The sequence below is a fragment of the Callorhinus ursinus genome, unplaced genomic scaffold, assembly GCF_003265705.2.
Source record: "Callorhinus ursinus isolate GAN/ISIS: 27379988/994484 unplaced genomic scaffold, GSC_fseal_2.0 scaffold4, whole genome shotgun sequence".
NCBI classification, from domain to species: domain Eukaryota; kingdom Metazoa; phylum Chordata; class Mammalia; order Carnivora; family Otariidae; genus Callorhinus; species Callorhinus ursinus.
In genome coordinates, this window is record NW_027397066.1 from 32,475,573 (window position 1) to 32,503,103 (window position 27,531).

The window sequence follows — 27,531 nt, forward strand, 5'->3', positions numbered from 1 at the left end:
GATTTGTGCTACTTCTAAATTTGTTCTTAAAGGGTGGGTCATACCTTTCCCTTCTTTCTCCTCCTCCCTGCTGGCTAGAATGAGAACATGACTTTGGAGCTGGTGCGGCCATCGTGGACCCTGAGATAGACTTGTGTCAAGGATGGCAGGGCAACCAGGTGAATATGCCAAGACCTCTATGAAAGTGCTCTACCAGCCCTGGACCATTCCCCCTGACTTCTGTATGAGAGAGAAATGTATTTCTGCTCTGTTTAAGACACTGTACTTTTTGGTCTCTGTTAGAGCAGCCAAGTATATATACTAACTAATATAATTTGTAAATGATGTTTATTCTAACACCTTCAAAATAAATTCCTATTAAAATTAAGAAAAAATGTATATTCACCTAAAATTAATCTCCCATGGTAGTAGTGGTATATTGTAAAATGCAGATCTACAATGAGTACTCTCTTTTATCTGTCTGCATTTAGAAAAAAGGAAGGGAAGAAGGAAGCAAGGTCACTGTATCCAATTTATCCTCTGAAGTTTAAAGGTTACTTATAGGGGTGCTTGGGTGCCTCCCAGTCCATTGAGCATCTGACCCTTGATTTCAGCTCAGGTTCTGATCTCAGGGTCGTGAGATCGAGCCCCGTGGCAGGCTCCCGCTCAGCGGGGAGTCTGCTTCTCTCTCTCTGCCCCTCCCCTGGTTTGCTTGTGCTCTCTTTCTCTCTCAATCTCTAAAATAAATAAATAAATCTTTTAAGAAAAATAAATATTATTTTACAAGGCTGGTGCTAATGTATTTCTTCTTGGTCTAAAATTTGAATTCAGTGCCAGAATATGATTAAATTAGATGGTAACATCTGGTTTAATTTTTGTTTGTTTTTAAGAAAGTGACTACATTTTAAAAAGAAAACCTTCAGTGTTTCCGTTTTATCATTTTAACCATATTCTAAAGTGTACAAGTCAGTTGCATTAGGCACATTCACAGTGTTGTGTAGCTATTGATGTCTCCATTTTGACAACAAAATGAAGCCCACACTCAGCTTGTCGTTCAAGGGTTCCTACAATTTGTTCTTAGTGTAAGCTTCCAGATCAGCTCTTCCTCTTCATTCTCCTTTCAACTCTAGAGAAAAGGCAACTTGCTTTCCCGAAAACCAGTCTGAATCTTCCTGAGTCCATCTTTTTGCTTCCATTGCTTCTGCCACTGATGTGCTCATTCTACCCACCCTTTCCTTCCAAATCATGTCCAATAAGACCTACCTCAAATGCCATCCTGCCTCCAGGAAACCTTCCTGTTTTCCTCAGCTGGAGTGAACGTTACCTTTGTGCCCACATAGCATTTTGTTTTTATCATGTATGGCAATTCTCACATTTAATCGATTATTTCTCTATGTGTCTTAGCTTCTCTACAAGACTTCTCATTCACCTATGCCCTCCATTTTACAGCACCTCATGGCATCTGCTTTATAGTGGGTACAGACACTGAATTTGAAACAGTTTAAATATTGCTACCTGAATGTGAATACAGTGGATTTACAGAGAGCCAGCCCTTAATTTCGCCGTCCTAATCGTCTCCCCTTTCTGTCCTCAGCCTGCAGTGGGACTTCAGACCCCTTTCTGGTAGTTGGGAGTCTCCGAGAGTTATCGATAAAGGGCAGGGACTCACATCCTTCTCAGCTGCTGCTCAGGCTCTTTTGTCCTATCCACCTTCTGATTCTCTCCTTGGGGTGCTATTCCTTTAGTCTGCCTAAGGCCACAGGGGCTCACTCTTCATAATACCTCTAAAATTAGGATGTTTTCAACGCCAAGAAAAGTTCCTATTCAAACTGTTGTGACCTTGAGCAAATGACTTACTCTCCCTAGCCTCCTGCCTTCACCTGAAAATGGGGATAGAACTTATCTCAGAGGACTTATGTGAAGAGTAGATGAGAAGATGCACCTAAAGGGCTTGGCACAGAGCCTGCCTTTGTAAGCTGTGTTAATTATTATACTCTTAGTGATTCCAGAGCCTCCACGTGGCTCTGGTTCAGTGGGACCAGCTTGTTACGGTGTCTAATGGCAATGTCCATCACCCGCCAGCCACCGTGCAGTAAGATCTTTGCATGAACACTGATCTCACATAATCTTTGTAACAACTCTTGGTGTTAGAGGTTAAATAAGGTTAGAGGAAAAATAAGGCTTTCAGGTAACTTAGCCAAGGTATCACATGCTAATAGGTAGTGCAGTTAGGATTTAACGCTTAAGTGGAATGACACATTCTGGAGAATGTGAGAATTGTGAGAGAGATTTCACTTTTCTATATATATTTTTGTATCTATTTGAATGTTTTGTTTTGTTTTGTACCATGTCCCTGTATTGTTTTCTTTCTTCTTTCCCCCTTTCCTTTCCCCCTCCCTCTCTTCCTCCCTCTCTCCCTTCCTTTTTTTTTTTTTTAATTTTTTTATTTTTTCCTTCTTTCCTTTTTATAGGAAGGGAAGAGGAGAGGGCCAGAGGGAATCCCAAGCAGGCTCCAAGCCCAGCATGGAGCCCAACAAAGGGCTCTATCTCGCAACCCCGAGATCATGAAATGAGCCAAAGCCAAGAGTCCAACGCTTAACTAAATGAGCCACCCGGGTGCTGTCCCTGTATTATTTTCAATTGTAAATCCTAGTTAATAATCTCACCAGTATTCATTGCCCCAATCAAAACTATACCAGCTAATAAAAATAGAAACCTTATGTCATTTAAAACACACACACACACAGTCTTTAATTTTCTTAGTAGGGAGAAAAATGCTAATCACCTTCTTGTGACTTTTCACACAAAGGACTCAAATTGCTGTGTTAGGTTACTTGCCCAGTTACTGGTTTTTTTTCCCTCCCCATTACAAACAGCAAATATACATGGTTCTATGAGTTATCTCTTGCCCTTTTTTCCTTCTTTTTAGTCAATAACTATACACAAATTATTTACTTATCAATCCTAGGCATTGAAGTGTCCTGCAACTTAAAATCAGTGCCTGATTCTATCTGCTTTCACAGGAAATCTTTAGGTTATAATCCCCTTAACAGAATATAAGATTATTAAGCAGGATACAAGAATATTTTCAAGCAGGAATGTAAAGCAAATTCTAATTAATAAGCTCATTCTCACCTCAGGGTCTTATGAGTAAAGAATTATTTTATGTTGAATCACTCTGGTGTTTTTCTGATATTTTGTTTTTTTCACTCTGATCTGCAAACGTTTTCTTAAAGAGCCAGATAGCAAATATTTTAGGCTTTTCAGGACAAGGGGCAAAATTGGGGACTTACATAACCATTTAAAATGTAATCATGTAGGGGTGCCTGGGTGGCTCAGTTGGTTAAGTGACTGCCTTCGGCTCAGGTCATGATCCTGGAGTCCCGGGATCGAGTCCCACATCGGGCTCCCTGCTCAGCAAGGAGTCTGCTTCTCCCTCTGACCCTCTTCCCTCTCGTGCTCTCTATCTCTCATTCTCTCTCTCTCAAATAAATAAAATCTTTAAAAAAATAAAATAAAATAAAATAAAATGTAATCACGTAAAAATATAAAAACCATTCTTAGCTTCCAGGTGGCTGGCCGGATTTGGCCCATGAGCTTTGGTTTGCCAAAATCTGATCTATTTGCTAAATTCCCACCCTTTTTTACAACATTTGAAAGAATGATGTAATACCCTTTTCCCAAAAAAGGAGTAATGTTTTTCTATCGAATGTCAGACTGTCATGACTCATTTGTTACTTGCACTATGACAAAAAATACACCCATGCAATTGATGACACAGAATATTTTATTTATGTATTTGACATCTGTACAGATGTCTGTCCTCATCTTTATATTTGTCTCTGCATTCTCACTGAGCTACAAAATTCCTAAAGAATGAGACTTGTATCTGTTTAACTTGATATGTACATTCTCAGCAGAGCACAAGCATCAAATGGACATCTGACATATTTCAATAATGATGAAGTACAAGAGAAAATCAAATATAAGTCAATAAAAGCCATAAGAAAAAAGCACATGGAAACATACAAAAATTCTTATTTTAGAATTATGCTATACGTAATTTGTAAAATCTACTTAAGTTCATACATGAGATTATATTGGTTTTCTTATTTAAAGAAAAAGGGGAAACTTCAATGAGTTACAGAAATAAAAATGTAAAATGAAGGTAACAAATATTTTTGGCTCTTGAACTAAAAAAATAATGATCAGTGAGAAAAAAAATGAGATGTGAAGCATAAACTAGACCAATACTGATATTCTATTCATGTTAAAAATAAAATTGCCTTTTAGTCTTATTTGGATTGATTGGAAATGAGCAGTGATGATCTTCTTGGGCTAAAAAAAAAACACAGCTCCTTAAAACAAAAGGAGCAAACTCCCAAACCAAACTTATAGGGTCACTAGTAACATGGAAGCACAGGGAAAATGTTTTAAGCACATCCAAAAAGAAAAAGAAAAGTACACAAGGCCCCATTCTGTCCACTGCATCTTCCTTCCAGGTTCAAAGAGACAAGAAGTGGCTTGGCAAACACCTTACCCAATTAAGCCAGAAACCTCCAAGTCTCCAGGACACTTTTTGAAAGGTTAGCAGGTTTAGCCCAGTATTTAGGACAGCAATCTCATGGTTTAAAATACATTATTTAAAGACAAGTAAATAAACCAGTGATCAGAAAAACCAAAGAGTGCCTTTTCCTTTACAACATGATATTAAAGTGCTGCCTATGGACATTTTGTAAAGTAAAAAGTGTTTCAGGTTTAATTTTTATTTTACAAAAATTGACACCATTAAAACCAACATGATTATTTACCACTCATCCAATCACTGAGGTAATAACATTATAAAAATATGTAAAAAATATACTAGATTCATAATACCAGATATGCTAATTCCCATACAGCTAGGATAAATTTGATTATTAAAAAAATAGCTTTGTTTCCTTAAAAACACTTGGTTCATTTACCATTTAATATCAGATAGATATCTGCTATCCTAAAGTACCAAAAAAATTACCAAAAAAAATGGCAATGTCTATACTCTGGGTTTCTTGTTCGGTGGATCCTGAAGACTAAACTTTGGAATTTCCCCAGAAGGAGCATACGGAATTCTCTTTGAAGACACCTTTTTCCCAATTGTTTCAATCTAGGGGGGAAAGAAAAAGATTTTAGAAAGAAAATCTAGAGTATTTTTTTCCTTTTAAAAGCAAAAGAGGGTCTCAAGTTGGCTGGGTTGCTATGAAAGATCTTCGGTTCCTTCCATCTTTTTTATGTTTCTAGAGTCAATCGACACTCCACTCTTCCCAGTCATGTCTAGAGATTCTTACTCCTGCCCCTCCCAACTCCAGGCCCCCTCAAACAGAACTGGCTCACATGCCACCACTGTCTCAGCACATGGATGGAAGCAACTCACAGACCAGATTCCAGGGAAATCACATTTTCTCTCAAACTTTCTTCTCATGTCTGCTTCCCTTATTCTAAAAAATTAGCATAAGCTGTCATAGCACAGATTTCAGGAGTTCAGGCTTCAGAGTCTGAAAGGCCCCAGCTGGATTCCTGACTGATAACTGTGTCACCTAAGCTCTCTAGGTCTTTCTTCCTCATTTGTAAATGGTGTCACTACCACTTACTTCAAAAGGTTGTGGTATGGATTAAATTACATAAAGTGCTCAGCACTATGCCTGGCAGACAAGTCAGCCTTCAATAAATAAATGGTAGTCAATTTTTATTTTGCATATTACATCTTAAACTTTTCCTCACATATCCAAAATCACTAATTTTTAAAGGCACTGCTTCTTCAATGATCATAAATTGAGCTCCTCTCTACAGCAAAAATATACTATACAATTTTCATAAAGGTCTTTTGAGTTAAAAATTAATATTTAATTCTGACTCAAAGGGCTTCTGCTTTGTATTCATCAATTGTCTCAGTAACTTATAAATGCCCTTATTTAGTGATTCCATTCCAAATTTTTTCCCTATTTTTTAAAATCCCTACCACAAAAAGTTAACTTTTATAAGAACCCAAACTCACATGAAATATATATGTATTAAAGAATATATATAGGGCGCCTGGGTGGCTCAGTTGGTTGAGCGACTGCCTTCGGCTCAGGTCATGATCCTGGAGTCCCGGGATCGAGTCCCGCATCGGGCTCCCTGCTTGGCGGGGAGTGTGCTTCTCCCTCTGACCCTCTTCCCTCTCATGCTCTCTCTCTCTCACTCTCAAATAAACAAATAAATCTTTAAAAAAAAAAAAAAGAATATATATATCTTTACATCTCTTCTCCCTTAGATGAGTCATACAAGTAGAAGAGAAAATGTGTCTATGCCTTGGAAGTCATCTTTAAAAAATAACATTGCTTCCGTTTAAGTCATGACTGGGAAAAGTAGTCATGCTGTTACTCACTAAGGAGGGGCAGGATAGAAGAATCCCCAAGGTCCCTGATGGAGTGTTAACAGACAAGGATGTCATCTGATTCTTGTTGCAAGTGAATCTCTCATGAATGAGAAATGAGCACCAATTCTAAATAAGAAGGACCTTCAAGAACTCAGTGACAGGTTACGAGAACCAGATCACATATTCTGAGCAGTAGATAAGGCCCTAGCAGTGCCTCTGCAAGACAGCTGGTGCTGAGCAGACGCACATGGCCAGCTCTAACCCCTGCCCCGCTCTGCTCTGCTCAAGGACTATGCTGACTGCAATCTCCTGGCATGTTTCTTTATCCTCCTCAACCTCACCTCAAGCCTCCCGCCCCCACATACACACTGCTCTGAGGAAATGGAAAGTACCTCCTTCTCATTAATACTCTTGGGACTCCCGGGGGAAATTGAAATAGATGCAACATAAAATGTACTGGTCTGGTTACCGTCAGCTTTCTAAACATTCCATAATTAATTGACAAACTTGGAATTGAAAAGGGCCAGTCCACTGAAGCTCCCATACTTTTCACTCAGACCTCTCAGGTGCTAGAACAGTGCTGAACACTCAGAAGGTATAGGATCCTATACAACATGTGACAACTATACTGTATTTTGCAGTTTTGTTTCATTTTAAGATTTTATTTATTTATTTGTCAGAAAAAGAGAGAGAAAGAGCACAAGCCAGGGGAGTGGCAGGCAGAGGGAGAAGCAGGCTCCTCACTGAGCAGGGAGCCCGATGCGGGGCTCGATCCCAGGACCCTGGGACCATGACCTGAGCCAAAGGCGGACGCTTAACTGACTGAGCCACCCGGGTGTCCCCATTTTGCAGTTTTCAAAACATTCATATAGGAATAAGAGACCTGGCCTCTGAGGGGTCAGTGTGCTGCAGTTTGGCAGAGCAGCCTGAGTAGCTCTGGGAAGAAAAAAATTAACTTTTTTTTTTTTTAAGATTTTGTTTATTTATCTGACAGAGAGAGAGCACAAGCAGGGGGAGTGGCAGGCAGAGGCAGAGGGAGAAGCAGGCTCCCCGCTGAACAAGGAGCCCAATGTGTGGCTCGATCCCAGAGCCCCGGGACCATGACCTGAGCCAAAGGCAGTCGCCCAACCAACTGAGCCACCCCAGGCGCCCGAAAAACATTTACTTTTAAGTTTGTATATTTTCTTACTTGATCTTTAGATGAGGTAAGGCAAGGTACAGTCTATCCCTATATAATAGGCAACTGCTGAATCCTAGGTACTACATAAGAAAGACCAATACTGAATGATCTTTAGATCACAAATTAAGGAGGGAATAAAGTAATTACAAAAATCACATAGAGATTTCCCAGAGAACACGTTGCCCCAATTTATGTTATTGCTAAAGAAGGGAATATTAAAATACTAAAACTCAAACCCACTAAAAAGTAAATGACCAAACAAACAAAACCAAACCAGCCTGGGACTATAATTACCTGGAAGCCAATGGTTTGTAATTCATTGTGGAGCCCATCTAGGACACGTCGCCCATCAAAGATAAAGGCTGGCTTCAGCATTTTTTTATGAATGCGTTCATAATCCAGTTCCTATAAAGACAGAACGAAAAAAAACAAAACAATTAGAACATATACATGAACACACACTCAACCCCAAATGATACCAGAATACTTCTAAAATTTTCGTTAATATGACTTCTGTCACCTCACCTTAAACATGTCCCACTCTGTGCAAATAACCACAGCATGGGCGCCATCACAGGCTTCGTATGGATCCTTGGAAATGGTCACGAGCCGGGACACTATAACGACAACAGCCACGAGATACTGGCAGTAAGAAAGGAGTTATCTGAAATTATGCACTTTACTACTAGGATTGCAGGCAGAGTTGAGGGTCTGACAGAAGTGGAATGGTCTGGTTGAAGTGAGAATGAGAGGAATGGTGGATGCCTGGAGCACCTGCACCTTGCCCTAGCAGCATCTCCTTGGAACCTCTGAGGCTTTTTAGAATATGTTGGAAAAACCATTAGACTAACCCACTGCCGATCACTTCAAATCAAAGTTGATGGAACAATGTCTAAGAGTTTAATTTTAGAGAAATGAGGCTGAAAAGAGGGCCTACCAATGATATAAATGGAACGACCAAAGAAGCAACACAAATGTGCATCAATAGATGAATGGGTAAAGAAGATGTTTTATATATATGTATAAATAATAATATATATTCCATTGTGTATACACACATATACAATGGAATATTATTCAGCCATAAAAAAGAATGAAATCTTGCCATTTGCAATGACATAGATGGAGCTAGAGAGTATGATGCTAAGTGAAGTTAAGTCAGAGAAACAAATACCATATGATTTCCGTTATGTGGAATTTAAGAAACAACAACAACAACAACAACAAAAAACAAAGGAAAAAAGAGAGAGAGAGAGAGACAAATCAAGAAACAGACTCAACTATAGAGAACAAACTGATGGCTACCAGAGGGGAGGTGGGGGGGTGGTGGTGAAACAGGTGATGGGGGTTAAAGAGCACACTTATCATGAGGAGCACTGAGTAATGTATATAATTGTTCAATCACCAAACTGTAAATCAGAAACTAATATAATACTGTATGTTAACTATACTGGAATTAAAACTTTTTTTAAACGCAGCATTTCATTAAAACACACACACACAAGGACAGAACAACCAAAGGTTTCTAGAGAACAAACAGGTTTTAGGGCCCATACTCAAAGTGATTCATGAGACTCAAAACCTTACCTTGGTCATCCTGTGAAACTCCTGGGTGAGAAAGATCCACAACTATTTGTTCCCTTGGTACTTTTGGATCATATATATGGAGATGTGCACCTTCATCCATCAAATATTTGCTGATATATATACTAGAAGATTCTCTGAAGGAAAAAAAACCCAGTATTGCTAAGCTTTGAAATGGCATATATTCTAATATCTAGGAGTTTTTAGAGGTTAAGATTGTATTTCTTGTGAGGCTACAGATAGTCACTTTATTTTTATTCTTTATACTATATATATATGTATATATTTCACATGCACACATCCACCATTAAAAATCAAAATGAGATGAAGAGTTAGCACTCGCAAAGGGGCAGAAATATTTTAAAGAACTGATACCTTGTATCACCAGTGTCCTTTTTGAATGCAAATCCCAAAATAGCTATCTTCTTATCAGTTACCGTATTAAACAAGCTGTCTATAATCCGGGAAGCAAACCTCCTCCTCTGGTAATCATTCATATCTATAACCTGAAATTACACATACAATTATGCAATGTTGCGTGTACAGTTAGTGGAGTTAAAAGAAGTACAGCCTATGCCATACACTGCTCACAGTTTTACAGTACTATTGTATGAATACCAGCCTCATAAAGTAACAGGAGGCAAAGATTAACCAACCTCTTTAGTATCTACTGATTTAAAAAAAAGAATTAGCACGCTACCACTTAAAGCCATCAGGAAAATTTTCATTTGGCTTAACTCTCCATGCACCAATCTGGGATGGAATGAATATAAAGATGGGGAGTACAGTTAAGTTTCAACCCCACTAGAGATCTACTATAAGAACAGCCTAAAAAAGGCACATAGAAAACAAGTGTTTTCCTTAGCCAACTTCCCCAAACCCTGTGGAAGCAAAGCTATAAGCAATAAAATCCCAATGCTTACCCCTCAGCCCTCACCAGTGAGTAGAAAGTGGACAGAGAACAGTTGAACAATGCACAGAGTTATAGTTGCCCTCGGGATGAACCATAATACCACTAACCCTTGGCAAACTTTTTTTTTTTTTTTTTGGAGAGAGAGAGTGTGTGTGCAGGGAGGGGGAAAGGGAGAGAGAGAGAAACTTAAGCAGGCTCAATGAGATCTCACGACCTTGAGATCATGACCTGAGCCAAAATCAAGAGTTTGGAAGCTTAACCGACTGAGCCACCTAGGTGCCCCTCTCCCTTGGCAAAGTTTTTAAATTGATATTATAAGAGTAAAAGTCTCTGATCACCTAATCCTTTACTCTCCTAAGGGTATAAACAATCTTCATATTGGTGACCAGATGAATATAAGGAAAGAGACTGGTTTTTACTTTTTTTTTTTTTAAGGCTCTGATTTCTAGCGGCTGTCACAAAATTTGAGAGCTTGGGAAATGAGCCCAAAATATTACAAATCAAGCATTCATCTGCATTTTTGCTATGATGGACAGGAAGATAGGGTCATCTTGCTGGATCGAGTGAAACCATCTTTTACACTACATTTTTCTTAAAAATGTGCATTTTTCTATATTCTCACCCACTGCTGAAATCTATAAAACTAAAAACTTGGAGGAAAATTTTGGGGGAAGATCTATATACTGGCTGGTATCTTGGACAAATTATTTGACATCTCTAAGACTCAGTTTCCTCACCTATAAATGGGGGATAACATTAGTGATGAGGACTAAACGAAATACTACATGCAAAGTACCTAAAAAAATGCCTGGCACAGAGAAAGCACTCAATTGGTGTTAACTCTATTTTCAATTTGGGAAGGGTCTCTAAGTTTAGCTCTGTGAATCTCAAAAGGACAAAACAGATATCAACACACACAAGCCACTTGAAAGCATTACAATACAGGTTCTTCCTTCATTTTGATTTTCTGCCTTTCAAGATAGAAAAGAGTTATAATTTTTTCTTTTTTAAAAAAATATTCTTTTATTTGTTTATTTTTAAAAGATTTTATTTATTTGAGTGACAGAATGAGTGAGAGAGAGAGCACGAGCAGGGGGAGCAGCAGAGGGAGAGGGAGAAGCAGACTCCCCCTGCTGAGCAGGGAGCCCAATGCAGGCGCTCAATCCCAGGACCCTGGGACCACGACCTGAGCGGAAGGCAGATGCCCAACTGACTGAGCCACCCAGGCACTCCAGAAAAGAGTTATAATTTTTTCAAAGATTTATTCATTTATTTTAGAAAGAGAGTGAATGAGAATGTGGGGCAGGGGGCAGAGGGAGAGGGTGAGGGAGAGGGAATCTCAAGCAGACTCCATGCTGAACGCGGAGCCCGAGGTGGGGCTCGGACCCAAACCAAGAGTTCTATCTTTAACTGACTGCGCCACCCAGGTGCCTGAAAAGAGTTATAATTAAGAATAATGGTTCTTAGGATGTCTGAGTAGCACAGTCGGTTAAGCATCCCACTCTTGATTTTGGTTCAGGTCATGATCTCAGAGTCTCAGAGTCATGAGATCAAGCCCCATGTGGGGCTCCGGGCTGAGTGTGGAGTCTGCTTAAGATCTTCTCTCCCTCTGCCCTTTCCCCCACAAAAAGAATAATAGTTCTTGCTTTATTTTGGGAGCAAACTTGTTATAAAACTAGAGAAATATGGTTTACCAGAATTACCATCAGAGTTCATTAGCAAAAAAGACAATTAAAAACAGAGAAGCCTAAGAAATAAAACTAAAATAAATGAATATAGGGGTGCCTGGGTGGCTCAGTCGTTAAGCGTCTGCCTTCAGCTCAGGTCATGATCCCAGGGTCCTGGGATCGAGCCCCGCATCAGGCTTCCTGCTATGCAGGGAGCCTGCTTCTCCCTCTCCCATTCCCCCGCTTGTGTTCCCTCTCTCGCTGTCTCTCTCTCCATCAAATAAATAAATAAAATCTTTTAAAAAATAAAATAAACGAATATAATTATAGAGTTCCTGGAATAAATAAATCCTATCAAAAGCACCTTATAGACAAAGGGTCACATGTTTTAATTAGAAGTTAATCAAAAGTTGTTGACTATCAAGATTAATACCTGCTGCCAATAACGAGCTACTTCAGGCAAATTCAGAGCCTCACAGAGATAAACCAAATTCAGAACATCTTTCTGAAAGCAGCTTCCACCAAAACCTGAAGAAAAAAGTGACAATATTTTCATTTAAGAACCACGACTGAATCATGTGACAAATCTGTCATACTAAATTTGAGGGCCTATGCTAGAATTTTTTTCTAAGTAAACTCCATACCACAAGTGGGGCTCGAACTCACAACCCCGAGATCAAGAGCCACGTGCTCTACTGACTGTGCCAGCCAGATGGCCCTATGCTAGGATTTTTTTTTTTTTTTTTTAGAGAGAAGGGGGGGGGGGGGGGGTTAGAGGGGGAGGGAGAGAGAGAATCTTAAGCAGGCTCCATGCCCAGGGCAGATCTCACAACCCTGAGATCACAACCTGAGAGGAAATCAAGGGTCAGATATTTAACCAAGTGAGTCACACAGGCACCCCTAGGATTTTTAATACTAAAATTCAGATGTTGGAAATTTAGTGGGTTTACAGACTGTGTGAAATCTTCAAGCAACTAATAAACTCTATAAATAATTTCCAGATAATCTTCTCGTTAATGTTTTATTATGGCTACATTTTCTATTTTCTCTCTCATTCATCTGGTATCACTGCCCTACATCTCTTACTTTAGCACAGGGCTGGTAAACTTTTATGGGACAAATTGTAAATATTTTAGCCTTCATGGGCCACACAGTCTCTGGCACAACTATTAACTCTGCCTTTGCTCAGAAGCAGTCAGACAACGTGTAATAAAATAGCCACGGCCAAGTGTACTCTTTAATCCCCATCACCTATTTCACCCATCCCCCACCCCCCTCCTCTCTAACTATGTTCTTTATAGTTGAGTCCGTTTCTTGGTTTGTCTCTTTTCTCCTTCGTTTCGTTTCTTAAATTCCATATATGAGTAAAATCATATGGTATTTGTCTTTCTCTGACTGACTTATTTCACTTAGCATTATACTCTACATCTATTCCTGTTATTGCAAATAGCAACATTTCATTTTTTTTATGGCTGAGTAATATTCTAATACACATACACACACGTGTGTGTGTGTGTATTCCACTACCCAGTAGTGGGATTACTGGATCATATGGTAATTCTATTTTTAATTTATGAGGAACCTCCACACTGTTTTCCACAGTGGCTGCACCATCTTACATCCCCACCAACAATGCACAAGTGTTCCTTTTTCTCTGCCTCCTTGCTAACACTTGTTGTTTCATGTGTTTTTGATTTTAGCCATTCTGACAGGTGTGGTATCTCATTATGGTTTTGATTTGTATTTCCCTGATGATGAGTGATGTTGAGTCTTTTCATGTGTCTGCTGGCCATCTGTATGTATTCTTTAAAGAAATGTTTGTTCATGTTTGTTCATGTCTTCCACCCCAACCCTTTTTTAAAGCTCTATGCTCAAAATGGGGCTTGAACTCATGACCCTGAGATCAAGAGTCACATGCTCTACAGACTGAGCCAGGCAGGTGCCCTGTATCCATTTTTTATTGGATTATTTAGTTTTTTGGGTGTTGTTATATAAGTTCTTTTATATTTTGGATATTGTTTATCGGATATGTTATTTGCAAATACCTTCTCTCATTCAGTAGGTTGTATTTTAGTTTTGTTGATACATAATCATTTTGTGTTGCTTTTTTTTTTTAAAGTAAACTGTACCCCCAACATGAGGCTCAAACTCATGACCCCGAGATCAAGAGTTGCATGCTCTATCAATTGAGCCAGCCAGGTGCCCCTGTTTTTATTTTTGTGTGTTTAAAGACACCTTATTTAATATATATTATTGATTCATTAACACTAAACTCACAGCCAACAGCACTATAACTCGGGCCTGAATAAAGCTTATCTAACCACATGTATTTTGTCTGAGGGGCACACATCACAGCCTCCTGGCATTTCAGAACACTAGATAACACTAGCACTTCACACACAATATACCTGGGGGCAATTTAAAAAAGGTAAATCACCAACAAAAAGCACAAAAATGTAAAAAATGTGACACTAAATAGACCACAAAAAGAGCTCTTGTTTACAGAATGGGAGCTGAAACGAGAAAACAAGAGCATTGCCTGTCACAAATTCAGCTGGGAACGTCTGTGTTGGGTGACTCAAATTTTTTGCTGCTGTGTGTGTGTCTGCAGATGACCATGAAAGCACTATGAGCATTGATTTGGGGATTACAAATAAGTTTTAGCAAGTAGGATAATTCATACGTACAGAACTGGCAAATAATGAGGACCGACTGTATTACATTGTAATACATACACTGTATACAGTGCCTACTGTAGTAGGCAAAGCAAATGATAGGGGATGTTCTTCCCATTGGCTTTAGTAAGGTACTGAGTTATGTCCTATGTAGTCTCCCGAACTTACTCTTCCTAAATGTTCTACTTAAATGTTAATTAATCCTCCTAAAACAGTGAACTATGTTTATCTTACTAATCAATCAGTAATTATTAAAACAATATAAGTTTAATTACTGCTTCACTTGGCAAGTTCTTGATAGGTTGAAGGTTACATGTATCATGGAATCATTCTAAGGGCATTAAGTTATACAAAGACTTCCTTAAAGTTAAAGACCTAGCTAAAGGAATCTACTCTATGTACAGAAAAATTTCAGTTTACCAACACTGGCTTTCAGAAACTTGTTTCCAATTCTCTGGTCCATTCCAATGGCTGTTGCCACTTCTTCTACATCAGCCCCTGTTGCTTCACAGAGGGCACTTATGGAGTTAATGCTGCTGATCCTCTGGGCAAGAAAAGCATTTGCTGCCTTGGGGGGGGGGAAGGAAAATTATGATGAGTTAAATAGCAATTTTATATGTCTGGATTATATTTCATTGAGTTGATACAAATTACTGAGGGAGATATAAAAGTTACTGATAGGCTCAATTTGAGGATGCTATGGGTGTGTTGGTAAAGGAAAAAAAAATTTTTTAATTTTTATTTATTTATTTGTCAGAGAGACAGAAAGAGAGAGAGAGAGAGAGAGCCCAAGCAGGGGGAGCAGCAGGTAGAGGGAGAAGCAGGCTCCCCGCCAAGCAAGGAGCTTGATGATGGACTCTATCCCAGGACCTGGGATCACGACCCAAGCGGAAGGCAGACACAGAACCTACCGAGCCACCCAGGCGTCCCAAGGAAAATGTTTTAGAGAAGAAAGATGATTAAGAATGGGATTAAAGATAGAGTGATTTTAAAAACTATTTTTTTAAAAAGATTTATTTATATGAGAGAAAGAGAAAGGGAGCAAGCAAGTGCAGGGGTGGGGAAGGGGCAGAGGGGGAGAGAGAATCTCAAGCAGATTCTCCACTGAACACAGAGCCTGACTTGGGGCTAGATCCCATGACCCTGGGATCATGACCTGAGCCGAAATCAAGAGTCAGACACTCAACCGACTGAGCCACCCAAGAGCCCCATTAAAAAAACTACTATTTTGGGACGCATGGGAGGCTCAGTTGTTAAGCGTCTGCCTTCGGCTCAGGTCATGATCCCAGGGTACTGGGGTCAAGTCCTGCATTGACCTCAGGGAGCCTGCTTCTCCTTCTCCTCCCCACTTGTGTTCTCTCTCGCAATCTCTGTCTCCGTCTCTCTCTCTCTCAAATAAATAAAGTCTTTAAAAAAAAAAAAACTACTATTTTAATGCACCCTCCACTTTATGTTGCATTTTATTAAAAATTGAGAATTTTCCAGAATATTTTATACCCTGATATTTGATTTCCCTTGTGAAAATTATCTCATAATGGACAAGAATATTATGTTCTAAATATTAATATTAAGAAAGTACCTGTGTGGCTTATCAGGCTTAAGAGAAATAAGTCCTTAGCTTTAAATTTAATGGAGGATCCAATGCTATGTACCAACCAGTTTGGAAAGTTCTGAAGACCAAGTATTAGTGGTGAGGATCTTTTCTCTGGGAACCCAGTGCTCATACACTGCACACAGTGCCTGCACCGCTCTCTGGCCCTCTGGGGTTTCATCCCCTCCAATCAGTACTCTGTCTGGGTTCCTTAGGTCCTTGATGGCTGTTCCTTCCGCCAAGAACTCAGGGTTGGACAGCACCTAGAATTCCAATGCAAAGCAAAGTTTTAAACTTAGAATTAACCGTTGGCAACTATAAGGCATCAATATTTATTTAAGAATCAGGTTCCAATGCTTCGTTTATACCTGTAAATTCAAGTTGGGTTTTGTGTTTGCATCAAATATTCGACGAATACTTTCTGCTGCCCGCACTGGAACTGTGCTTTTCTCAGTCACAATTTTGTACCCATGTGAGTTTTGCACAATGCGTCTGGCACAAGCCTCGATATACTTCAGGTCTGCTGCGCGACCTTTCCCCATTCCGTAGGTTTTTGTTGGGGTGTTCACCTGATGAGAGCATATGGGATTATGAACAAGAAGTGTCTGTGAGAGATTCAGTGATTTCAACATGAATCTTGAACCATCAATTAACTAGTTAAGCGGGAAATTTAACCCCCCTATTAATTTCATGGAAATGATACATTTTAATAATATAATCATCAGACAGGACATCCTGAAGCATCTGGGGAACTCCTTCAACAAATTTTTGTTGAGAATCTACTATATAGTGACAGATATTAGGGCAGGCAGGTTCCAAGCTAAGCCCTGGAGATACAAAGATGAATGAGACTGTTGCTGTCCTCGAGGAGTTCAAAGTCTGAAATGAAATGTAAGTTTTCTTTCCTCTCTTTATTGTATGTAATATATTACCTTGGTCTTTAAAACCTTTTCTATCCTCCTTTTTAATAGACCTATATCAATAGCTTTTCAAAAATATTTGCAGTATCATTCACAAATGGCTTTCTCAGATCATTAAAGCTAGACATTATATAGCATCTTCAGGACTCAAATACTATGTAGACGATTATCAAATAGAGAGAAAAAGAAATCATGAGTCCAGAGTCTAGGCATTTACTTTTGGCTTAGCTGTGCCATGTAACCTTGGAGAAGCGTAGCTGCCTTTGCTCCAATTACCTCATTGGAAAATGAGGATAGCGTGTGCTCTAAAATCTAACATGTGGGTTTTATAATGCTTTGGTAAAAATCAAAGCACTCCAGAAAGCCCAAAATTCTATACAGGAACTGTGTGTGTGTGTGTGTGTGTGTGTGTGTGTGTGTGTGTGTGTTTAAGTAGGCTCCACACCCAATGTAGGGCTTGAAGTCAGGACCCTAAGATTGAGTCTTGTCAACTCTGCCAACTGAGTCAGCCAGGTGCCCCTATACAGGAAGAGTTTTTGAACCAATAATTAGTGGTATCAATTCTCTTCTCTTGACAAGCTTATAACCTAATGGGAGACTAAATAAAGGAAGAAGGTGAAATAAATCAAAACTCAAAGACTGTTGAGGTGTGAAAATCAGGAGAACAAAAGTTGTTTATTTGCATGGAACAACTTAGGAAAAGCCTTCGACGTGGAAGTCAGGGTGCACTGGAGCACAGAAGGGCCAAGACCGCTAATAGGATACGGTGGAACATGCTAAAGATGAGAGAGGAGCAGACAGCCTCCCCTAGTAAAGATGCTCTGAAGGGGACAACTGAACACTGATTCATATAAAACTACTCCTACCTGGAATATGCCTAAAAATAGCCTGGGGTAGGAGGAAAGAGAGAGAAGTAGTAAATGAAACAGGATCAGCCATGGTAACTGCTGACAATGGAGAATGGGTAAATAGGATTCATTGTATTATTGTCTTCATCCCTTGTATGAATTTGATATTTTCCATAATGAAAAGTAGACAACAAATAAATTTTAAAAAGCTGATCCAGAGAATAATGGGAAGTGGATGTGAGTTATACAGTAATAAATTACCATAACAGGTACGCAAAGTAATAGCTTGGAAAGATTCAGGACAGCTCAGCTAGATCCACAGAGAGGCAAGTGTAAAATTAGCTGTCTGGCCAGACCACCCTACGGTGGACTCTACTGCCCGAGAACAGATCTTTTTAAATATTTTTTATGGAAAATTCCACTACTCCCATTCCAGACTCTCGTTATCTAAAAGTTGGACTAAGATAACTTCTTGATTTTCTCCAAGTACCTGGCTACTCCAAAATCTTTTCTCATTTTCTATGCCTTGTCTCTTAACCTTCCCCAAGCTTAAGTAGATGATGGGCAGGCAAGTCACAGAAGCTGTACCAATTTCTCTGAAGTAATTAAGAATGCCAAAAAAGAGAATGAATTCATTATGGTTTCACCACTGGCGTCATTACCACTTTCTTCTGGAGTTATCTTTATGGTACTGCTTTTGTCTCATCAGTCAGAAAACAACCCCTAATTCAACAACTTACAATCATCAACAACATGCATAATCAATTCAACAACATCTACCCTCTAGGGCCCCTATGATATTTCTCTTCTTAAGTTCATGGGACTCGGTGAAAGCCCATGCCACCTGCTTTCCCTTTATTCTTTAAGGCCCTGAAGGTCTTGAGTCATAGAGTCATAGAACACTCTAGCTCAGCCACAAATTGATGATTACTATACTGATCCCACACAGACTATTTGAGTAAATGGCTACAAGGACAGCAAAAGTTACCTTGGTTCAAATATTAGATTACCAGAGTTTAACTCCCAAGTACTGGTTCTATTTTTTCATTACAAAGGTACATCATATTATGAGCCATATTATGAGCCAAAGGTGCCTGTGGACTAGCTTGTAACCTAATGAACACAAGCCAAACTGCAAAGAGTTCATTTAAAATGATTTCTGCTAGGGCAGCTGGCTGGCTCAGTAGAGCATGAGACTCCTGATCTTGGAGCTGCAAGTTCGAGCCCCAAGTTAGGGGTACAGATCACTTAAAAATGAGATCTTTTTTATTTTTTGTTTTGTTTTGTTTTAAAGATTTTATTTATTTATTTGACAGAGAGAGAGACAGAGAGAGAGGAAATACAAGCAGGGGGAGTGGAAGAGGGAGAAGCAGGCTTCCCTCTGAGCAGGGAGCCCGATGCAGGGCTCGATCCCAGGATCCTGGGATCATAACCTGAGCCGAAGGCAGACGCTTAACGACTGAGCCACCCAGGAGCCCTGAAATCTTTTTTAAAAATTCAAAAAATAAGAAATAAAATGACTTCTGGAACATAATTCATCTAGATAGGAGATGCCCATAAATTTGCACACATGCTTTGCAGTGGTCAAAACAAGAAATGATGAAATATATATACTATTACCACATGAACTCACATCAGCACTTCCTAATTCTAGATCCCAGACTAGAACTTCCTCCAAATTTATTTGATCAATGATCAGTGATATATGTGACCAGGTGATTACAGGGTATGGTGAAGTGTTAGGCAAGGTAACAACCAAAATTCAACTGGACAACCCTATACTAAGTAATGATGTGGCTTGATACCAACAGATTACTATTCAAATACAATGAAACTTCTGTATAGAAAAGAACGCATTAAAACTCACACAGCAAAAGAAAATACTTACAGAAATAAATACAAGATCAGCTTCTTTAATGGCATCATCAATATTGGTAGAAAAAAATAGATTTTTTCCTCGACAGGATTCTACCACTTCTTTTAGTCCTGGCTAAACAGAAAAAAAAAAAAAAGAGTTGTATATACAGTTTACCCATCATATGAGATTACCTAATAGCATAGAATTACCTTTGTTAAAAGAGAAAGTTATATTACAATTTAAAGGTCTAGACTTGCTCTCAAATAACACCTCTGTAGAAAAATCTAGGATCCTACACCAAAGGCCAAAAGTGTACATTATGTAACAATACTAAATAGAGCAAAATTGACTTTGCCACAATAAAAGCACCAGCTCACTTTAATGTCTCATTGTTTACCATGTGTTTGTTTCATAAGAGTTAACAATTAACTGAGTATCAATACAATTATCAGAAAATTCAAGGTCTTCTGTGATTTCAAGCAAACATTTGATTTTGCGTCATCATCATGAACGCAGGTTTTTACCCCTAAGAATTCAAGTCATATAACTGGTTGTCAAACAGTCAACATTTACTTCATGCATACCTAAATATATATTTTTTCTAAGTCCTAATGTAAGAAACATTTTAACTGAAAATTTTATTACGTTCCCCATACAGTTTAACAGGAAATACAGGGCGCCTAGGTGGCTGGCTCAGTTGGTTAAGCGACTGCCTTTGGCTCAGGTCATGACCCTGGAGTCCTGGGATCGAGTCCCGCATCGGCTCCCTGCTGCTCAGCAGGGAGTCTGCTTCTCCCTCTGACCCTCCCCCCTCTCATGTGCTCTCTCTCTCTCTCTCATTCTCGCTCTCTCAAATAAATAAATAAATAAAATCTTAAAAAAAAAAAAAAGAATATTGAGCTGTACAAAACCACCTAAGTATCCTTGCCAAAGAAAGAAAGGAAGGAAGGGAAGGATGGAGGGAGGGAAGACAAGAAAAAAAAAATCAGATCTAAATCTGCTTAGATCAGGGCACCTGGGTGGCTCAGTCGGTTAAGCACCTGCCTTTGGCTCAGGTCATGATTCCCAGGGTCCTGGGATCGAGTTCTGCATCGGACTCCTTGCTCGGCAGGGAGTCTGCTTCTCCCTCTCCCTCTGCCTCTGCCTCCTGCTTGTGCTCTCTCTTTCAAATAAATAAATAACTAAATAAAATCTTTTAAACAAATAAAAGATAAATCTGCTTAGATCAGTACAATCAGCAAAACCCAGACTGAGAATTTCTATAGGATAAACAACCTAGTTTCTTCAACAAATAAACTGAAGAGAAAAACAGAGAGAAAGAGAGATTAAAATACTATGGTCTTTTTTTTTTTTTAAAGATTTCATTTATTTATCTGACAGAGAGACACAGCGAGAGAGGGAATACAAGCAGGGGGAGTGGGAGAGGGAGAAGCAGGCTTCCTGATGCGGGGCTCGATCCCAAGACCCCAGGATCATAACAGGAGCCGAAGGCAGACGCTTAACAACTGAGCCACCCAGGCACCCTAAAATACTATGGTCTTAAAAGACACAAGTGATAAAAATCTATTGCAGTTTATGGATCTTACTTGGATGTTGATTTAAATAAACTACGGGAAGAAGGACCCGTATAAGAATTCTTGATATAAAGAAACTATTCTTAAAATTTGTAGTAGTAACAATGGTGACATGTTTACTTTTTTTTTTTAAGACTTTATTTATTTATTCAGAGAGAAAGAACACAGGAGAGCAAGCAAGCAGGGGGAGGGGCACAGGGAGAAGGAGAGAAACAATCTCCAGCAGACTCCATGCAGAGTGCAGAGCCCAAAGTGGGGCTTGATCTCACAACCCTGAGATCATGACCTGAGTGGAAATCAAGAGTTAGATGCTTAACCAACTGAGCTACCCAGGTGCCCCAGGTGACATGCTTATGTTTTTAAAATAATTATCTTTTTTTTTTTAGAAAGATTTTATTTATTTGACAAAGAGAGAGACAGTGAGAGAAGGAACATAAGCAGGGGGAGCAGGAGATGGAGAAGCAGGTTCTCTGCCGAGCAGGGAGCCCAAAGTGGGGCTCGATCCCAGGACCCCGGGATCACGACCTGAGCTGAAGGCAGACGCTTAATGACTGAGCCACCCAGGCGCCCCTATTATCTTTTTTTCAAGATTTTATTTATTTATTTGACAGAGACACACAGCAAGAGAAGGAACACAAGCAGGGGGAGTGGGAGAGGGAGAAGCAGGCTTCCCGCAGAGCAGAGAGCCTGATGCAGGGCTCAATCCCAGGACCCTGGGATCATGACCTGAGCCGAAGGCAGACGCTTAATGACTGAGCCACCCAGGCGCCCCATTATCTTTTTTTTTTCAAGATTTTATTTATTTATTTGAAAGAGAGAGAGATAAGGTAGAGAGAGAGAGAGAGAGCACATGTCGGGGGGGGCAGAGGGAGAGGGAGCCCATGGGTCATAGAAACCATTTCCTTGGTTCTAGAAAATGAGAGTAAAAGATTATGGAGTAGGGATTTTGCAGAGAAGACTGAATTTAGTCTTATATATAATCCCCTAATATTTAAAGTAACCTAAAATCAGAGCAATGCAGGATTTATACTAACTAAGCCTTAATAATACCTCAAAACAAACAACTATATTATTCTGTTAAAATCAATGGGATATTTGTAGATCTCCAAAACTGATGCAGAAGTAGTTAATAATATAGGTTCTACCTCTTATTAAATTCATTATGTAATTATCACAATTAGTATTGAGAATTTATAGGATACTTTTTATGGAAGAACTCAAATCCTTTCACAGGGTAAAATTATCATTCATTTTAATTCAGAAAAAGTAAAGCAAATTATCCATTTTACTTTTTAAAAAGTAGCTATTGTTACAAAGTTAACAAGAAAAGCAGTGACGGGCGCCTGGGTGGCTCAGTAAGCATCTGCCTTCGGCTCAGGTCATGATCCCAGGGTCCTGGGATCGAGCCCCGCATCGGGCTCCCTGCTCCGCGGGAAGCCTGCTTCTCCCTCTCCCTTTCCCACTCCCACTGCTGTGTTCCCTCTTTCACTGTGTGTCTCTCTCTCTGTCAAATAAATAAATAAATCTTTAAAAAAAAAAGAAAAGCAGTGACTGTTCAAAAAATATGGCAATACAAAATAAAATATTTTAATTGTTAAATATTAACACTTTCTACTATACTATTTTCTGAGTAAACACTTAAGTATCTTGTCACCATATTTTATCTGATGATCATTACTATTTCCTTTTCCAGCAGTAAAAATGACCATTTTTTTATTCATCTACTTTTGGCCCATAAAATATAAACATATTGAATTAGAAAGAACCACAATAAACAAGCTCATGGACCCTAAGTATATTTAACTGGGTTTTCTTTCTTTTTTTTAAAGATTTTATTTATTTATTTATTTATTTATTTGAGAGAGAGAGAGAGAGAGAGAAATCACAAGCAGTGAGTGAGGAGGGGCAGAGGCAAAGGGAGAAGCAGACTCTCTGCTGAGCAGGGAGCCTGATGTGGGGCTCGATCCCAGGACCTGGAGATCACGACCTGAGCCGAAGGCAGATGCTTAACTGTGCTACCCAGGGACTCCTAGCTGGGTTTTCAATGTGACCCGATAATCTTTTACTTTGTCCTCTCTATTCTGAGATTATTGCTCTGCACCTCCACTATTTGCAAGTCCTTGACCCAACATGACCCCTTCTATCTTCTTCAAAATATCTCACCTCTTACTAACAGACAATTGAAATTGCCAATATGTCAGTCACCTTTCTTTCATGTCCCCACAAACAAAACTGCCCATATCTTTATCCATTCTTGTTTACTTTCCTCCAGTCTCCAAGGAAGAGGCTTTCAAGGCCAATCCTTGTGCTTTTGATTCCATCCTTTCACTCTCTTTCTGGACTTTATTCCATCAATTAGCCCCTTCTTACATTTTGACCTTTCCTTCTCTATGTAATTGGTGACTTCACCAATTTAGGGCACCCAGGCGCCCCTAAGCAGGCTTCTCTTAACTGATGTCTAAGAAAGACACAGGAAAATTATAAGCCTAAAGTCATTTACTTGCTAAGAGGAAAATCATTCTACTTACTAAGATGATTCCTTCTAGAATTTTAAAGTACGAGTGCCATGTTTTTAACCTCCAAAGCCAGTGGGTTTTGGAAAAAGATTTCATTTCTTTTGTAGGCTACACTAAATAGTGCAAAACTAAAATAGCTGCTTATGGTTTATCTAATTTCCTGGAATTAACATATTAAAAATGAGATAGGGGCACCTGGCTGGCTCGGCTGGAAGAGCATGCCACTCTTAATTTGGGGGTTGTGAGTTTAAGCCCCATGTGGGGTATAGAGATTACTTATTTAAAAAAAAAAGACAGCACGTGCACAAGAGAGAGAGATAAAAATAAGTTATAACCATTAAATAAAGCCAATACAATTATGAGATGTCAGGGTTTTGAAAACTCAGACATTGACTCTAATGAGGACAGTGCCAGCTAGACTTTCAAATCTTTTATATTCTTTATAAAGAGATTTAAAGAAGAAAAAATTCATTTATGAAATAAAAGTATGAAATATAACACTTCTGTTTCTTTGTTTATAAAAGATAGGTTATTGAGAAAAAACAAGTATGATATGGAAAAGAAATTATTTTAGATCTTAACTTTCTCAATCTAACTATATATCCCAGCTGGATTCAATGTCAATGTAGAACATACTATCTTAAATTTAAAGCACTGAAGTCTTAGGTGGAGCTTGGGTGGCTCAGTCGTTAAGCACCTGCCTTCGGCTCAGGTCATGATCCCAGGTCCTGGGATCCAGCCCTGCATCGGGCCCCCTGATCCAGGAGAAGCCTGCTTCTCCCTCTCCCACTCCCCCTGCTTGTGTTCCCTCTCTCTCTGTGTCTCTCTCCGTCAAATAAATAAACAAAATCTTTTAAAAAATAAATAAATAAAATAAAACACTGAAGTCTTAGCAAGAAGAGTTTCAGATGTCAATCAATGTAAATAGTAATACCAACAATAAGAATCTGGCCAGGGAACATGCCTGGCCAATTGATTTTTTTGTTTTCTCCAAGAAAAATGTCTAATTCCAATACATTATAGTTTGTATTTTTTTAAATATGGTATGGCTTTTATTTGATTAATAAAGTCTTTTTTTTAAATTAGTTTTTTTTAAAGATTTTATTTATTTATTTGAGAAAGAGAGAGTGAGAGACAGCACGAGAGGGAAGAAGGTCAGAGGGAGAAGCAGACTCCCCGCTGAGCAGAGAGCCCGATGCGGGACTCGATCCCGGGACTCCAGGATCATGACCTGAGCCGAAGGCAGCCGCTTAACCAACTGAGCCACCCAGGTTAATAAAGTCTTTATTTACTTATTTATTTATTTGACGGAGAGAGACAGCGAGAGAGGGAACACAAGCAAGGGGGAGTGGGAGAGGGAGAAGCAGACTTCCCGCGGAGCAGGGAGCCCGATACGGGGCTCGATCCCAGGACCCTGGGATCACGACAAGAGCCGAAGGCAGATGCCCAACGACTGAGCCACCCAGGTGCCCCTATAGTTTGTATTTTTTAAGATTTATTTATTTTAGGGAGAGAGAGAGAGCACGCGAGCGTGAGTGCACATGTGAGTGGGGGGAGGGGCAGTGGGAGAGAATCTTCAAGCAGACTCCCCCACTCTGGGCTCAGTCTCACCACTGAGCTCAGGCTCATGACCTGAGCCAAAACCAAGAGTCAGACACTCAACCCACTGAGCCATTCAGGTGCCCTTAGTTTGCCTTTTTTCCAACTCAGGGTACCTCTGTTTTTTGTTTTTAAGCTAATTTTTATTGAAATAAAACAAAAATATATAAAATTGCATATACATTAATATAGAAAAGTATGTAGCTCAATTTTCAAAAGTGAACACACTTGTGTAACCACTATCTGTAATAAGAATTAGAATATTAACCGTAAATCAGAACCTGCAGTTTGCCCTCTCTAAGTCACTACCATGGCTCAAATTAACATCATGCTGAATTCTATCATCAGAGATCAATTTGCTTATATTTGAACTTTATACAAGTAGAATTATACAATATGTACTACTTTATGTCTGATAGCACATTATTTTGGGGAGAATTTAACCAAATTCTTGCATGTCGGAGTAGTTTCATTGATTTTCAATGCAGTATAGAATTTCATTGCAGGATTATGCTATAATTTATGTATCCATTCCAATGCTGATTAACATTTAGGTTGTTTCCTATTTAAGTCTACTATGAATAGTACTGTTAATACCTGTCTTTTGGTGCACATAGGTATGCATTTCTGTTGGATATATACCTACAAGTGGAATTGCTGGATCAGACTACACAGATTTTCAGCTTCAGTAGATACCGCCGAGCACTTTTTTGAAAGTGGCTATACCAGACTACATTCTGGCAGCACTGTGTAAAATTCCAATTGCTCTAAATCCTTGCTAACATTTAGTATTGTCAGTAGTAATAATTTTAGCCATTCTGATAAGTGTCCTTTGTTTCTGAAGACTAGAGTACACTGCTGGCAGAATTAGTTACTGAATGATTGGATATAAATATGGCTTACAGGATTTCAGATGACATGCAGCCCTTTTATAAAACTTTTATTAAGTTATCTTTCCAAAAAAATTTTAATTCTCCAAAACCAAATCTAGTAGTAATGTTATAACAGGAAAATAAATGCTATAGCACTAAAGTAATTTAAAGAACTATTATGGGGTTGGGGGGTGCCTGGGTGGCTCAGTCAGTGAAGCAACAGACTCTTGGTTTTGGCTAGAGTCACGATCTCAGGGTCATGGGACAGGGACTGCACTGGACTCCACAGTGCAGAGTCTGCTTGTCTCTCTCCCTCCCTCACTGCCCCTCCCACCGCTCTGTCCCTCGCAAATAAATAAATACATACATAAATAAATAAATATCTTTAAAGAACTATTATGGATAGCTCATCTGGTAGAAAAAGAAAGGGTAAAGCACAAACAGAAGCTACCACACACACAGAGAGATTTTTTTTTTTTAATTCAAAGTCTGATTCAGAGAGGAATATATCCATGATGTTGGGTAGCTACTACTCTGTGGGTGCTTTTTCATGGATTTCTATATTTCATATACCTATAAAACTGGTTGAGACTTCCCTTCCAAAGGACTAACACATTTAAAAACTGATTAAGCAACCGACTCTTGATTTTGGCTCAGGTCATGATCTCAGGGTGGTGAGATGGAGCCCTGATCAGGCTCCCTGCTCAGTGGGGAGACTGCTTGAGTTTCTCTCCCTCTCTCTCTGTCCCTCCCCTTGCTCACACTCTCTCTCTAAAATAAATAAATCTTAGAAAGAAAGAAAGAGAGAGAGACTATGGTTGATAACAGTCTTACAAATAACAAGGCTTTCCCAAAGGAAAAAAAATAAGAATATATTAATGTTGGAAAAAAAAAAAAAACAACACAAATTTTCAAAGGCTTCTCTGTTGGGTTTCAAAAGCATAATATCATGAACTCATTTTATAGTGAAATTTTTCAAAATGGGATCCACATATCTTAATAAAATAGCTGGAAGCATATTTTCCTAACTATATATTATCTAAATTCACAGCAATTTTCAAATTCTAATTAAACAAATTTGTGATACTAAGCACTAGATATAAAAGACATCATTTATCCACTCATGGTTTACCTGCTATAAGTACAGTACAATTACCCCCAAATATAATGGACTTATATGAATTAGTATTATAAACATCCACAGTTTTATTATTTTCTTTGTACAGAATACCTTTCTAATATTTTACTAGTACAATATGGTAACCATATTAACAAAAGTAGAAAACAGAGAAGAGAAAAAATTACCCATATTCTCACTGCACTAATACAACCATTATTAATATTCTAATATATTTCTTCCC

General features: G+C 39.0%; 1 protein-coding gene across 5 annotated transcripts in view; it reads right to left on the reverse strand.

Annotated features, from left to right (window-relative positions):
• Window positions 1-3,748: 3,748 nt before the first annotated feature.
• The window catches only part of UGDH (UDP-glucose 6-dehydrogenase), a 32,199-nt gene continuing 8,416 nt past the window's right edge, over window positions 3,749-27,531 (reverse strand). For 4 of the 5 annotated variants that reach the window (XM_025887818.2, XM_025887815.2, XM_073891549.1 and 1 more), the window contains 10 exons: window positions 19,640-19,741; window positions 16,352-16,552; window positions 16,049-16,246; window positions 14,813-14,960; window positions 12,151-12,245; window positions 9,513-9,643; window positions 9,141-9,274; window positions 8,079-8,170; window positions 7,848-7,958; window positions 3,749-5,122 (listed from right to left, as the gene is read on the reverse strand). In XM_025887818.2, the coding sequence (XP_025743603.1) occupies window positions 5,012-5,122; window positions 7,848-7,958; window positions 8,079-8,170; window positions 9,141-9,274; window positions 9,513-9,643; window positions 12,151-12,245; window positions 14,813-14,960; window positions 16,049-16,246; window positions 16,352-16,525 (1,194 nt within the window). In that variant the 5' untranslated portion in view covers window positions 16,526-16,552; window positions 19,640-19,741 and the 3' untranslated portion in view covers window positions 3,749-5,011. The remainder of the gene's footprint in view (window positions 5,123-7,847; window positions 7,959-8,078; window positions 8,171-9,140; window positions 9,275-9,512; window positions 9,644-12,150; window positions 12,246-14,812; window positions 14,961-16,048; window positions 16,247-16,351; window positions 16,553-19,639; window positions 19,742-27,531) is intronic. The other variant, XM_025887817.2, reaches the window with a different exon arrangement.